General features: G+C 41.1%; 1 protein-coding gene across 7 annotated transcripts in view; it reads right to left on the minus strand.

Annotated features, from left to right (window-relative positions):
• Window positions 1–2,050: 2,050 nt before the first annotated feature.
• The window catches only part of GONST1 (golgi nucleotide sugar transporter 1), a 54,486-nt gene continuing 40,369 nt past the window's right edge, over window positions 2,051–16,167 (minus strand). For 4 of the 7 annotated variants that reach the window (XM_086815563.1, XM_086815565.1, XM_086815564.1 and 1 more), the window contains 5 exons: window positions 6,582–6,680; window positions 6,208–6,362; window positions 5,183–5,299; window positions 2,951–3,048; window positions 2,051–2,813 (listed from right to left, as the gene is read on the minus strand). In XM_086815563.1, the coding sequence (XP_086671689.1) occupies window positions 2,770–2,813; window positions 2,951–3,048; window positions 5,183–5,299; window positions 6,208–6,362; window positions 6,582–6,680 (513 nt within the window). In that variant the 3' untranslated portion in view covers window positions 2,051–2,769. The other 3 variants (XR_015268434.1, XR_015268435.1, XM_086815567.1) reach the window with 3 other exon arrangements.

Below are 16,167 nucleotides of genomic sequence, written 5' to 3' on the forward strand. Positions count from 1 at the left end.
TATGTTTTTATTCAAATGATAAAAACAACAAATAATATAGATTATCACAAATGGCTTAAACATTTGTGAATGCATTCTTTGTGATTGTGTAAGCACCTTTGTATTTGTGCATCCCAATGACCATCCCCATCTAAGATACACGCATCACAAAAGAAAGAAAAACATGGTTAGTAAAAGAAATCAATGAAATCTAAAAGAATGTTAATAAAAGTAGGTCGATATAAAGAACATTAGCATAGCCCTTGTACTAAGATCTCAGTTGCAAAGAGTACATGAGAATATTATCTATAAGGGAAGAGTTAATTTCATATTAAGTGAAGACTTAATTTTCTATAAGTGAAGAGTTGGTGCAATTTTGGTCAATGGTTAAAGAATGATAAGAAAAACCAATATATGAAGCAATGGGTTTGCAATAGGATGTGAACGAGTACTAATCACTAGCAATGATTTTATACATTTTTCCATGCTTCCAAAGTCAATAGAAATAAAGAAGTTGAATAGCTAGTTCTGAGTGTAACCATCTATAAAACTTGTTAATAGCCCCCTTTTTACTAAATAAATGTTGTCTTGATGAAGCATGATCAACCTACTACTTAGTACTTACTCATTCCAACGAGGAGGGGTAGGCAAAACCACACCATACTTGAAGCTACAATCAAGAAGCCTTTGCAATGCTAGAACCTACTATACAATAGAAATAGGATTCTAAGTAAAAAGACTATATACCATTCGGACAATGATACAAAGGTTTTGCTTTGGGTTAATCTAAGTCTTGCGACTCTTGCTCCAACACTTATAGGTTGCTCCAAATAGACAAGCCCTTAGGAATTCCATTCACTCTGGGATTAGGGGATTCAAAACAAGTCGAAACCTAAGAACAATCTGTTACCTCCTTTTGAGCCAAGTCCTTTGTTGATACTAATGCCACGGAAGAAAATGTTTCTCTTATCTAGAGAATATCTCCATGTCCTTAATCCTTTTGTGAATACATTTGGTTTCAAAGGTTATCTAAAGCTCTAGGATAGTAGTTCCAAATTTTGCAAGAATGATGCATTGAGAAGCCATTGGTCTAGACAAAATCACAAATGCAAAAATGATGATTTGAAGCCTTCTACTTGTGCACAATCTTTGCTTCCATTTCCAAGTCCCGATTCCACAAAGGGAGATGCAAACATTAGAAAGGAACATCTTTCATACTCTCAAGGGCACCAAAAAAAATGCCATACATAATGTTCTTCAAAGGATGAGCTCCTCTTCACGTGATCCACACAATCACATACTCCAATATAATCCAAGGTTACAAAAATTACCAACATATAAAAAGCTATATGCTAAGTACACAATTTAAGGAATAACCATAGTTATGTATGTTTATAATAAAATATCATAAACATGTCAAAATTACATAAATACCTCAATTCATATACCAATCATACTAACAAGTTATATATTAATAACAATATGATAGTATTTTACTTTACACTCATTTACTAGTATTATATTACAGTGAGGATCAAGATTTATTGATTTGTATATTTACATTACACGACTATCTATTCACTATACGTAAAAATGGAATACATATATTAAACTTCAAAATTTCTAGATTAATATGTGATATATATTCCTTAATGCTAGTGTAGTGATCATTAATGTTTGATCTAATCCTTAAGACAACCCCCCGCCACCCCCCCACCCCCACACACCCACACACACACACACACACACCCTTTTTTTAAAAAAGGGGCTGTGGTGAACCCTTAATTTGTAAATGCTCTTCACTATTTGTGCTAATCACGAATGACAGAAGTTTTAACTTTCAAGCTCCTTTATTGATGCATCAGAGCAATTATTCTGCTCCACCATAAGTGCGAATTGTTGCTACTAACTCCTGATAGTAGTGTGCAGTCTCAATTTGAGGGGACTCCATATAATGATGATGCTAACAGCTATTGCTGTATTGATAGCTCTCACTGGTAGAGATTGGATGCTTAGGAAAAGTATGTGTGGCTTGCAAGTTGATGTACGCAGGCTCCTAAATCAGGATAAATGGACAAGTTTCAGCTGTTGATTTCTTCAAAAAGAATGTAGAACATGCTTGCACAAGAATCCCTGGTTTTTTTTTTCAGGGTTCTGAGCTAGGCATGCTATTTGTCAAGAGGTAGAGAATGCCATAAGCATTCCCACTCTTGGCCCCTGACTCAAACATCCACCAAGTTAAATTTTCAGGTAGCCCTTCCACATGATAATAAGACCAAAAATTGGCTCATTACATTCATCAAATTCAATTAAAAGTTAGTTATGCATAAACCAATGTTTTGAGAGCTGGTTACACAATCAAATCAGTAGCTGCCTCCTTGAATCCACCAACGTTAACACCCAAAGAATCGCTTGCCAAGGGTATCCTTCTGCATATAACTTGTAATTACTAATGACACTATGCGCCTCAATCAAACCTCACCGAATCTATAGGCAAAATCCTTGTCTCCACAAGGCGTACATGGAAAATGCATGTTTCTTGGAATGTTAAGGATCACGACCAGATATATGAGGCTCTGAAGTCTCTTGCTTTGCAAGAGATCCCCCGGCCACATCCGCATTCAGCCTCTTTTTGATCAGTGCTGCTCGGTCAGGAAAAAAATTGTTGAATTATCAAGAGGTTAGAACCTTTACAAGGGGACAAAAGGAGACAACCTCACTTGTGTCAGCAGTATTTTGTGACTGTTCCTCATCTTGAATGCCATTTGGAAGCGACTCCCATAAATCAAATTAGGACATTTTTGCTTTCGCAAACATTACCCCGGCAAATAGTCCTGAAAAGATGAGGAAATGAATTAGACTGACTCCTATACACTAGAAGAAAAATGATTTTACTTACCAATCAAAACATATGAAGCAAAATAATTTTTATTGCTGTTGCTGCCTTCTTGTGCATGATAGAATGGCTTACCAAAAAAAATACTTAAAAGATTTGGAACACTGGTAGGAACTTTAAACATGAGAATTCCGGCCACTGAGATAGGGATCTTATTTAATGAGCCTACCAAGCTGCAAACACAAACCAAGAATCATGTAAGTATAGCATTGACTTACCATTGTTGAAATACGATTTTCAGAGTATATAATTAGCTCATTTAAAGACCTCTCTCATCCCATTTTCCCTACTCTCACCTCATTGTTCACTGCCCTACCTATCACTAAATCCATCCATAACCCCGAGAATGGCCGTGCCACGAGCCATGCTTCTTAGACATGACATTTGCCATGTAGTGTCATGGTGGTGGGCTGATCCCATTACAGAAACATATGATCTGCATGGACTGCCGCCCATACAAAACAACCAATTGCATTAATGGAATCTGCAAGTCACTCAAGGTATCACAGTCAAAAGTTAAAAACTCTTCAACACGATTGTTTTGAGTCCACTCTCGCTTGCCTGTGCTGAGTAATGAGGCAAAAGCGAAGTGGAAAAACAATGAAAACAAAAAGCACCAGCTTTTTTTAAAATTATACAAATACATGCTGGGTCAATTTATGGGGGCCGTACAAGCTTGTGATGCTGCTATGACTGCTTTGACCAGATTTGGTTGCCATTCAGACCAAAGGTGAATACAATTGACTTGAACTGACCAGCCTTAACTTGACCAATAATACTAGGAAACTAGTATTTAATGCGGCGTCACCCACCACGATACCAATTTACTAGCATGGATTCTATCATTGTCTTACCAGTATTTCACCAAGAATTTACTTTTGACTTTTTTCAGGATTTTCTTGAGATAAAGGATCAAAATCATGCGAAAACAGGCAAGAAGAGTTATAAATATTTGCCCTGCATTATTTATGAAGAAAAAAAATCGAATATGTGCTTTCTTTGAAGGAAGTGTGGGATCACTCCAAGAATTAGATTCCACACTCTTTAGTTGATTGCTTTGACTTGTGATCTAGAGCGGAGTCCCTGCCCAGTACAGTTGATTATATGTACACATACATACATGTGTGTGTGTGTGTACACACACACACACACACACACACATACATACATACATATATTATATATATGTATGCATGTATGTATGTATGTATGTATGTATGTATGTATACATACACATATATACATACATACATATATGTATGTGTGTGTATATATACACACATACATATATATATACACATATATACACATACATATATACATACACATATATACATATATATATACACACACACACACATACATATATACATACACATATATACACATACATATACACACACACACACACACACACACACATACATACATACATACACACACACACATATATATACATATATATGTGTGTTGTTAGAAGTCATCTCCTGTCTTTACTGAGACACCAGGGCCTCTGTTGTGGGTGTGCCCGCCTTTATTAGATGTTTCCTCATTTTTCCCCACTCTCCGTATTTTTCCCCATTTTTCCCCATTTTTCTGTGGCTTGGGTGGCAGCCCTGTGGTGGCAGGAGGTCTTAGTTGTTGGCTGACTGCAGCTGTATGCCTACTGGAGGTAGCCGACTCTACTTGCACAGGTCGTGGACTTGTTTCCATGCAGGCCAACTGTTCACACCTGGCCGACTGGGTGTAGGGTGATCGTGGAGTTCATGCACCTGTCGGCTATCCTAGAGCAGGCCGACTGCAGTGCTGGGGGCATATCAAATGGCCCCACAGCCCCCTTGCCGCATTGTATCATATTCGGGATCTTCTTTGTGTATATAGAGCAGAGTTACATGCCTCTATCTCTCTCCCTCTCTTGTGCTATTTTTCTGCATTGCGTTTGCTCGTGTTCCCAAATTTGGTCATCATCTCCGCTGCGTAGTCTGACATGTGTGTGTATACATATCTATATATATACATATATATATATATACATATATATATATATACATATATATATATATACATATATATATATATACATATATATATATATACATATATATATATACACATATGTATATATATATATGTGTGTGTGTGTGTGTGTGTGTGTATATATATAATTGTGTGCGCGCTTTAGTTGTGCTTAAGTTTCTCTTTTTAAAGAAATCCTCCGCTTTTGTTGTTCTCTGCGTCTTGAAAATTGCACAAAATATGAAATGAGTCTCATATAAAGGCCACTTTAACAAAAACATTTTTCCATACCTGTACGTAGTGGGACCTGTCTGATGCAGAAACCACATGGATGTAAAACTGATGGCAAGGCCGAATAATCCACTCAATGTTGAAATCACCCAAAACATTGGAAGCTTAATGATGGGTCTGTTAAGCCGGCAATGAAGGAGGACAACCACATCATAATTTTGCATGAAACATCATGACAAGTTCAAACTATCAAGGAGACAAGAGCATGAACATCTTTACCAAAAGGAATAGCTTAATAAAAAAATCTACACACCCAACACAAAACAATCCATAATTGCATGACGAGTCAAAAAACTGCTGGTGCCAATGGTGAACGAAGTGGAGACAACATGTATTAAGGAAACGGCTGAAATGGCGTAGGGGAAACAACCAAAACAGAAAATAAACCATTTTGGTGGGAACAGCTGAACCACACTTTGGACACAAGGACTCCTGAAACAGGGGTTTCCGGGTGGAGACCCCCCATCACGGGTATATATCCCATAACTTTAGTGGCTACATGCCACATGTCTATGCACAAGCAGAGCACAGGGTGAACAATTGGCCTTGTACAATAATTTTGGGAGGGTGCATTGACAATTCAAATGCTCATGCACTAGCTACAACTTCAAGTGGTGCTGGACTCCCTAGAGGGTGTGCTTTCAAAAAGGCATAGGTCTCAATAGTGCTAGTGTAATGTTTCTGAGGACTAGGTACAAATGTTTATTTTTAAGATGGATCTGTGGCATGCTCAAAGGGTGGCAATGTGGTAGTGTGAGTAAGGTTTGCAAAGAACTTATACATTACATACATCACATTCACGCACACATACACATGCACAGGCATACACACAAATATTGAGAGGGTTCGTTCAACACATGCAATGCTTTTGGTAAAGACACTAAAATCAGGCAGCTCTAATTAAATCATTACTTGTCTGAGCTCCCATGTTGCTATCTATATTAATTATGCACAATCAGTACAAAGAAAAGCGGTACCAGAAGCCCAAAAAACAAACAAAACAAACAAAAAATATTTAAACTTACGAATTATGTAGATACTCCGTCTCTCTGAAGATAAGAACCAAGGCAAGGCCAAGCGGTAGTGAGAGTGAATTATTCAATAAAACCATTGAAAACTCACTCAGATTTCCTGACTTTGTTGCCTGCTTGGCCAAATCCATTACTTTCCTCAATGTCAACTGCCCCTCAAAGAGAACATACATAGCAACATTCAAATTCTAGCCAAACCACCCCAAAAAAGATACACAGTAACAAATAATGTGAGCTACTCCTCTACTTAAAGATAGCCTGCAGGAATATTCTATTTTCATTTTTATCACTACATTGAAATAGCAATTGCTCGTGAGAAAAATAAAGCAATTGATAGGCCTCATTTTTTCCTGTGACTTTTCACCCACCGAGTATGCAGCTGTTAAAAAACAGTTGAGGATTTGCCATGAATAGCCAGTCCTATGAAAAGCAAGGTCTGTAAATCCTCCACAAATTGCTGACACAACCTGCAACAAAATAAGCAGTGGAAAGAATTACGGAGTGATTTCTCTACAATTTTTAGTGCATCACACAGCAGTAGTTAAGTAACGATTCACTTTTTGAAGCTAAGTTGTCATAAAGCATACAACGTTCATAAAGTAGCAATTGGAGAATCTTTTCCAGGAAAAGGAAAAGTAAGTTTTCTGCATATGTGATCTTCCAAAAGCTCTATAAAACTATCCATAGGGATAAACAAATACATCTATGGAGTTGTTTTAACAGTGCACTATGCATTATGGACATACATGATGCGGCATATGCTTGTAGCCAAAGAGTTTTGGGAAATCGTCACACGGGATCAAGGTCGCCAGCAAATGTAGTGTGAGGGCACAAAGATCATCGCTAAATCTACCCTCTCGTGTGTACATGGGAGCATCACCCGCGCATTGTGCTGTGAGTGTAAACATGGATAAGTCTTTGAATAAGCTCAATTCAATGAAGTCCAGCATCCGTCTTTGAGAAAGCTACCATTCCCCCCAAAAAAAAAGACCTCTTGGTAATTTCTTGTTTTTTTTGGAAGCCGGTATCTGCCTGTGTTTTTCGGGAAAAACAAAACATATCTTTGTTCTATATATATATATATATATATATATGTCCAGCAAAATGGCCGTGCGGTTGCCCGATAGGGCCCAGCCAAGCCCAAAGAGGCCCATGCATTACTGCATATAACCCACCACCAACGATCACCGAAAATTACCAAAGGAAGCCACGCGGCTCCGGCCAAAGTGACCAAGACCCACCCGACGGGCACCAACCACACCACAAAAGCCTAGCAAGGCCCGATTCGAACTTGGGTGAGGGTACAAAGGAGAACTTTAAGGCCTCCCACTTAGCAAAGGTAACCAGATGTGGCTCGCATGCTAGTGGTGATACTCAGCGCCCCTCCACTATTCCTTGCTCAGCTTTCAACCACCGATGTGATGATATGAATACAAACATCACATTGTACATGCGAATCTAGTATCTTAAGCTTTGTTCTCTTATCTCTCTACCCTTCTCTCATTACTACACACAACATCATGTTTTAATTTGAGCCACCATAGCTTAGGCTTTGTATCTGCTAACCGTAAAGATACCCACCCTGAGGGGGGGGAGGGGGGGGGGGGGAATATACAATCCACTCTGTCACATGCTTTCAATGCTTATTTATTGGAAAGGGGCATAAAGCATCAATGCACGGTGCCATACACACCTCAACAAAACGGTGTGGCTGAGGGGAAGAACAAGTCTCTTCTGGAGATGTCACGATGCATAGTTAATGCACAGAAGTTGCCACACACGTTGCTTCCGGATGGAAGTTGTTGCGCATGTGCTACATATGTGCTTAACATATGTCCAACCAAGGCATTGAAGAGAATCACGCCTTATCAGACTTGGTTTGAAAGGAAGCCCAAACTTGATCATATGCAGGTGTTTGGGTTTGGCTTATGCTCTTGTGCATGAGCAACACTGTACCAAGCTTGATGACAAGGCTGCAAATGCATATTTGTGGGATACAACAAGGAAAGCAAGGGCTACCGTCTCTACCATCTTGTTACACGGAGGTTTTTTGTCGATAGAGATGTTGTGTTTGTGGAAAATTAATTCAGTTCAGCCCATGCTAGAGTGCAGAAAACACTCAGATGTAGGCTAACATGATATGGCTGAGGACTTGCTTCCCATCTGTGTTTCAGGACAGCCATCTAAGGATCTTGTGTCTCATGAAAGGACTGTAAATCAGCCACTACAGCATGATAATCAGCCCGATATGCATGCTGAAATTCAGCCGATTGATCCAACGACTGTTGAGGATGGAGTCGGAGATGAAAGGAAAACCATACAGGAATAAGGGCTATCCCAGATGGCTGTTGCAAACTTTGCTGGACAGCCCTGACTCACAGCTCCACTCTCTCGAACGACTAGATTGTAGACTATATGTCATGGTAGTGATATGTGAACTCATCTAGGAGCAAGTAAACCAGCAAGAAACTAGGAGAAGTACTTGCACATATATTGATCATAAGTGAAATGAAGTACAAGTAGAACTTATAATGAAAGCCCTAGTTTAAGTGTCCTTTCACACTAGGTGTCCAGGGGGGAAAAAGTGCCCCTCAAGTTATCTCGTGTTCACATGTGACATTACATATCTGCATACCTTCAAATCTAGTGAAATATGTGAACCTGTACAAGGTGGTAGATCACTCTCTATAGGAGAGTAAGCCTAAAGCTTTGCGGAAAGCTTCAAACTTCTCTCTAGGCAATGCCTTTGTAAATAGATCTGCAACATTGTCTTGTGTAGAGCAGTAGGTTAATGTAATCTTCCTTGCATATAGCCTCTCTTTGACATAGTGATAGTGAATCTCTATGTGCTTAGTGCGAGCCTGAAAAACTGCATTCCGTGCCACAACCATAGCACTCTGACTATCAGTGAGAATGGTGGTGGGTGTCTGTTGACCTCACAAAGATCTGCAAGTAACCTCCTTAGCCATACACAATCTTTTGTAGCCATGAAAGCTGCCCTATACTTAGCTTCACAAGTAGAGGTGACAACAGTGGGTTGCTTTTTAAATTTTGCTCAACCAAGATATGCATGACTGACCAAGAAAGAGACAGTTCCCACTAGTGGACTGTCGTCTTTCATAGTTACCTGCTCAGTCTGAATCACTGTAAGCATATAACTGCAAGTTGCCCCCCCTAGGATAAAACAAACCAAGAACCTCGGTGCCTTGAAGGTAGCAGAATATCTTCTTCACTGACTGCCAATGCTTAGTACCGAGACTATGCATGTACTTGCTTAGCTTGGGAAACACCAAACTGTATGTCCGGCCTTGTGTTGCACAAATATATAAGACAGCCAATTGCCTAGCTGTACATACTCATGTCATATGGCTCTCTTGCATCATGCATGCACATCTTGAGCCCTAGTTCAACTGGTATAGAGATGGACTTACAATCTTGGAACCCAAACTTATGTAGGAGCTTCTGTATGTATGTGGATTGAAGCCGAACAATGCCTTCATCCGTCTCCACAAACTTGATGCCCAGATAATAGTGTAATAGACCTAGGTCTACCATCTCAAATGATGCCCGTAATTCAGCTTTGAAAGCTGAAATTGCATCCTCATCATTCCCAATCAACAACATGTCATCCACATATAGAATGAGCACAAGTAAAATCCCATGATGCTCTTTTACATAGAGTGTGCTTTCTATTGGACTATTCTGGAAGACACAGCTGGCCAAATAAGAATGTATTTTCTCATACCAAGCCCTGGGAGCTTGTTTGAGACCATAAAGTGCTTTCCTGAGCTTACACACTTTAGCCTCATAGCCAAGCATCACAAAACCAATGGGCTGAACGTCTTCGTACAAGTCCCCATCGAGAAAAGCTGCCTTGATGTCCATCCATGATAGATAGCCACTCCAACAACACATCTAATAGTGGACAACCTAGAACAAATGTCTCATCATAATCTATGCCTTTTTGTTGGGCATAGCCTTTGGCAACTAGTCTTGCTTTGTACCTATCAATGGTACCATCAAACTTTCTCTTGACCTTGTACACCCACTTTGTGCAAATTGGCTTCTTGCCTAAGGACAAGTCCACAAGATCCCATGTACAATTGCATCAATTTGTTGATGCATGGCTTCTTGCCAGTGTTAATCTTCCTTGGCTTCCTCAAATGAAACTAGCTCATCTGTATCACATAGACTACTCATGCAAGCCACATCTGCATTTTCTCTTGCATTTCTAGAACCAGCTCGTGTCCTCCTATGCTCTTGTAAGGTATGGAACAGCTAACGAGGCACTATTCTAGCCTCCTCCAATGATGTCTGCTTTTCTTGTACTACCTCCTCAATGTCATTGTTTGCAATGGGCTGATTGTGGGGCTCAATCTCAGCACCCATAGGCTATCCATTAGGCATTTCATGTGGCTGGTCTGCTCTTTTCCTTCTATGCCCAATGGTAGTAGTCCCTCAAACATATTTTGTGGGCCATTCTAAAAGAACCTGCTAAACTCTGCAAGTGGCTGAGCTGAATTTTCAGCAAATGCAACATCTCTACTTTCAAAAATCCTTTGATTGCATGGATTGTAGAGACGGTCTCCTTGCTACCACTGTTGTAGGCTGTAGCCCACAAATATGCATTCGATTGCCTTGTCATCCAATTTGCCTCTAATCTGTGGAGACACATGAGCATATGCAAGGCAACCAAAAGCCCCAAGGTAGTCAACCTTGGGCTTTCTGTCATACCAAGCCTCGTATGGAGTGATGGTCTTTAATACTTTTGTTGGGCACCTATTCAAGACATGTGTAGCACACATAATAGCCTCCATCCAGAATTTATGAGGTAGATTCTTGGCCTTTACCATTCATCTGGCCATCTCCATCAACGACCTGTTTTTCCTCTCTACCACACCATTTTGTTGTGGTGGTGTATGGCATAGTGCACTTATGCTTTATGCCCTTTTCTTCCAAATATGCCTTAAATGCATTTGACCTCTCTCTCTCTCTCTCTCTCTCTCTCTCTCTCTCTCTCTCTCTCCCCCCCCTTTCCGATCTGAGCGGAGGGTTTGTACTTTGCAACCAGTCTCATTTTCAGCTTTGGCAACATAATGCTGAAAACACGTAAAGACCTCAGATTTTGCCATTAAAGGGTAAACCCATGCAAATCTAGAGTAGTCATCAATGAATGTTACAAAGTATAGGTGCTTTCTAAGTGACGGTGTCCTCATGGGACCACACACATCACTGTGTATGAGCTGTAATTTCCAAACAGCCCTTAATGATCCATCCTTGAGAAAGGCATTTCTGTGCATCTTTCCCAAAATGCATTGTGGAGGTGGCAGCTCTATATATGGCTTATTTTGCACCATTTGATGCTTTTGTAGCAGCATCAAGCTTCCAAAATTTACATGTCCAACATTGGCATACCATAATTTTGCCTCTTGCATGGCAGAAGTAGAAGTAGTGGCCAAGCATACATCATGTCCTCTCTTCTCATATGAGTCCAATTGATCCAAGCCCTGGTACAATGTGCCAGAAGTGACTATAACATAGTCCTTTTCTCTATCCTGCACTATGCATCTGTCATCCTCAGAGTTTACAACATATCCTCTTTTAACAAAAGAGGAGACTGACAATAAATTCTTCTTTATTCCACGCACATACAATACATCTATAATGCATAGATCTAAACCATCTACAGCTCTGAGCATAATGCCTTGGATTGGATAGGAAGAATATGTGACTTTCTTGCCATCTAGGGTAGCCTTTAGTGAAATGAACAATCGCTCATAGACGTAATGTGACAGGAGGCCCCATTGTCAAAGTACCAAACGACTTGCTTCTTGTTTACATTGAGAGACAAGTGCTTTTGTGATGCATCATAGCTACACACAAAGAAAACCCAATCATCCTGCACAAAATTGGCTGAGTCATCAGCCTTAGCTACAGGTGTACTGGAAGAGTCCACTGCTAAACCTGATTGCTTCTTCTTCTCTTTAGCTTGTCTCTTCCTACAATCATTGATGTAGTGCCCTAGCTTCTTGCAATAGTGACACTTGCCCTTCTTCTTGGGCTGATCCGTATCACTTTTACCCTTGTTTGATGGCTTTCCAGAATCAGCTTTAGACTAATAATAGCCACCCTTGGCCTTGGCTTTGCCCTTATCATTGGCAACAAAAGCTTGATCACCACCACGTATCATGGAATACTTATTCTTTCGTGTTTGTTCCTCCTATAAAAGTAAACCAATCAACTCCTCAAACATAAGGGGTTGAGGGTTACCCTTGATGGACAAAGTGAGAGAAGTGTGGAAGTTGAGGTAGGATTCTGGAAGTGAGTGTAGTGTCCTGGAGACCAACTCTCTTTCAACAATGACTTCATCAATGTCAATTTGTTGCTCCTGAATATCCTGGATTTTTGTAAGATGATCAGCCATGCTATCCCCTTCGTTCATTTGTAAGTTTTTAAGCTCTTTCTTCAAAAAGGCAACTTTGGCCTCATTTTTGGCTTGCTACATAGTCTTCAATACATCCCATGCATGTTGTGAGGTTTTACATGAACGGATGTAAGGAATAATGGATCTCTTTACTGACAAAGAGATCAAAGCCATAGCATGTGCATCCCATCTACGTTGTTCCTAAATTGCAACTGCAGGTGCTAGAGCCTGCTGAACATTCCTACCAGGAGTTGCAGATGCAATGTCTATAGGTCTAGGCTCATCACCATTGACAAACCCCCAAAGGCTTTTGCCCACCACCAAGTTCTTGACCATAAAACTCCACAAGGAGTAGTTGGTGCAATCCAACTTATCCTCTTGTGAGAGTACACCAAATACATTTGTTGTGTTTTGAGCCATTGATACAAATGCACAAACTGCAACGAGACTCAAAAATAATCTGTATGCAACCAAAAATGCACTATTGTGCACTATCAAGCCCAAAATGCACAAACTGCTAGTAAGCTGCAGTGACTTGTGTTGTAGCTGCTTGTACTTGTTGCAATGAACCTTGGTAGGTACAACAGGTACTGTAACATGCAATAGAAGTATTCGTATTGGAGGATCCTGTCACACAAATGCTCACACCGGCTTTTGTATCCTGAGTTTCGCGAGTTTAGCAATCCACTTTAAGGCTTCAAACTTTAAAGAGATATGAGAGAGAGAGAGAGAGATGAGAACTGTACACCGTATGGGGTCCCGAATTACCCACTGAAGGGCCCCCTATCCCGTTACCGAGATAGCATTTGCTTTATTATCTTTAAAGAGACTGACGGTGTGACTTACGACAAGCCGAACACGAGACCTCTGAAGACCAAGTGTTGGGCTGAACTGTGCACTGCTGTAGAAGCACCAAAGATGTTCAATCGCGAGCATATGCACTCTTCCCAATGGAATGAGGGAGGGATGCAAAGCTAGGGCTGAGAGAGGGGCTGTTTGAGATTGTTCTAGACTGAGTATGAATGCTGCGTTTTACCTTCACCAAGTGGTTGGAGCAAAACGATGAATGGATGAATGCTGAAAACTGTATGGATGCAGAAAACACAAGGTTTACTGATGGCTAAATGCTGAGAACTGCTGCATTTGCTGATGGAGGGCTGAATGCACAAGCGTTGATGCTCCTCTTGCTGTAGGATGACACGCTTCTCCAAAACGCATGGGACTGAAGTGAATGCAAGGCTGAATATGATGCGCCTAAATGTTGTTGGCTGAATATGATGGAATGAATGAATGATGATGCAAGGATTCTATTTATATGGACTCATGGAGCCAGTCGGCTGGCTACTGAGCTGGCCGACTGCTCATGTCCAATAATAAATGCATAAATGTGTATAAAATGCTGAAAATGATGGGAAAAATACCAGAAAAATCCTAGTAAATATCCTGATAAATACTAGATGATATCTGGGTTCCTGCAATGGTCTAGATGCTATGCATGAATGATGTGCAATATGCAGGATGCTTTCTAATGCAAACCCTAAGGTTTCTACTGACTGTATATGCATGAATGAGTCTCTCTAAGTGGGTTAAGGGACTTAGACTGACTGACTGACTTGCTATGGCTGAGAATGACCTACGTAGCTCGTGCCTAACTTATCCTGGACTGAGGATTACAATGGGATCACGGCGTACGACAAATATCATCCTGAATTGAACTAATAATGTACAAAGTTGCACTGATGATGATAAGCCAGTTTGTCACCATGCACTACAGTGCAGAGTGTATGTGATAGGTACAAATGTTGATTCAGTTGTACAGCAGGTTGGCACGGCAATCAGGTACAATCTAGCAGCAAGTACAACTGTGTAGGATGATGTGGCACTATACGGAGTGTATGGACAAGTCGGTTTCAGTTCAGAGCTGTACGAACAGAACCAGGGAACCCTATGAGGATCTCGTGTCTCATGAAAGGACTGTAAATCAGCCATTGCACCATGATAATCAGCTCAATATGCAGGCTGAAATTCAGCCAATTGATCCAACGACTGTTGAGGATGTAGTTGGAGATGAAACGACAACCATACAGGTAAGGGCTATCCCAGATGGCTGTTGCAAACTTTGCAAGACAGCCCCGACTCACAGCTCCACTCTCTCTAATGACTAGATTGTAGACGGTGTCATGGTCCTGATATGTGACCTCATCTAGGACTAGGCCGGGTCACTTTTTCCCTCTTTAGGAGTCCCCCCCCGCCCCCCCCCCCCCCCCCTCCCCCCCGGCGACTGTGTGAACACCCTTTCATCCACATTTTTGGGTGTACTTATCTTTTGTCCTTGGCACACTTTTCATTGTTGAGAAATCTATCAAGTTGTGTACTCTCTTCCCACTCAGGCTTCTTTGCATCTCCATGACTGTGTATGCGCCCATGCTACTGCTGCATCTCTGACCCCAATATTTGGTATCAGAGCGTCTAGGTTCCAGTTTCTTGTACCCGAGCTCCGCCTCTGTTTGCAAGAGCCCTGCCTTGCGCGTTGTCTCCACCCAGCCTTTCCACACCCAGCTCCATTCTCGCTCCACCCCTGATCCAGCGGTTCTAGTGCTGTTTAGCGCTCCACCGGCACTACCACCTCCTTCACTCTGCTCAGCCCTCTAGGGTGGACAAGAATTTGGGGGACACACGGCAGTGCTTCGCCAACCTTGGCCAAGCAAAGCCCGCAAGCCCTTACCCGAAGAACCCTATTTTCGACCCCTTCACGGAAGTTGCACCCATGCCTCTATTTGCACCAGAACTTTGGCGTTCTCGCTCCTGCACCTTCTCCTCACCATACATTGATCTCCTGCACCACTCGCATCTGCTGCTTCTTCATCGGCCTCGTTCGTACATTTTCTATCAGATGATTTCCTCTGCTCCCTACACTATTATTTTCAATTCATTTGCAGATATTCCATCATCAGTAGGTCACTTGGCAGCTATATTGGTTGCATTGAGTGGGCACTACAACTTGCAATGTGCTGGTTACATTACATCTCGTGTGGGTCAAAAACTTTATTTGCAGATAAAAATGGCTGAAAATGATGTATTCAGAATGCTTGGTGCTAAGGATAAGTTGGATGGGACCAACAATCCATTGTGGGCAAACATAATGAGGCATGTACTTGTTGCAAAAGACTATTGGAATGTGGTGATTGGATTTGAGGCACGCCCTGCCTCACCCAACACACCAGTAGTCTGCTACAAGTGCTTCGGAGGGTGATATCGCGTCTACTTTGACAACAAATCCTTCACACCCCTTCAACTACGGAGCAAGCTAGATGGGATGGCAAAGATGCCAGTGCACATCCTTTAATAGCATTGTCTGTGAAGAGAATGCATAATTCCTCATATTCACTCATGTAAGATTGCCAAGAAGGCCTGGGATGCGCTTGCAACATTGTACAACGTATGCAATGAGAGTCGAGACACATGTTACCTTCCTACCTCAGCAGATTAAGACAGAGCATATGAATACGTTGGATAGTTTTCTCACGAAA

The sequence above is a fragment of the Cibotium barometz genome, chromosome 21 (genome assembly GCF_041138505.1).
Source record: "Cibotium barometz isolate CiBa-2024 chromosome 21, ASM4113850v1, whole genome shotgun sequence".
NCBI lineage: Eukaryota > Viridiplantae > Streptophyta > Polypodiopsida > Cyatheales > Cibotiaceae > Cibotium > Cibotium barometz.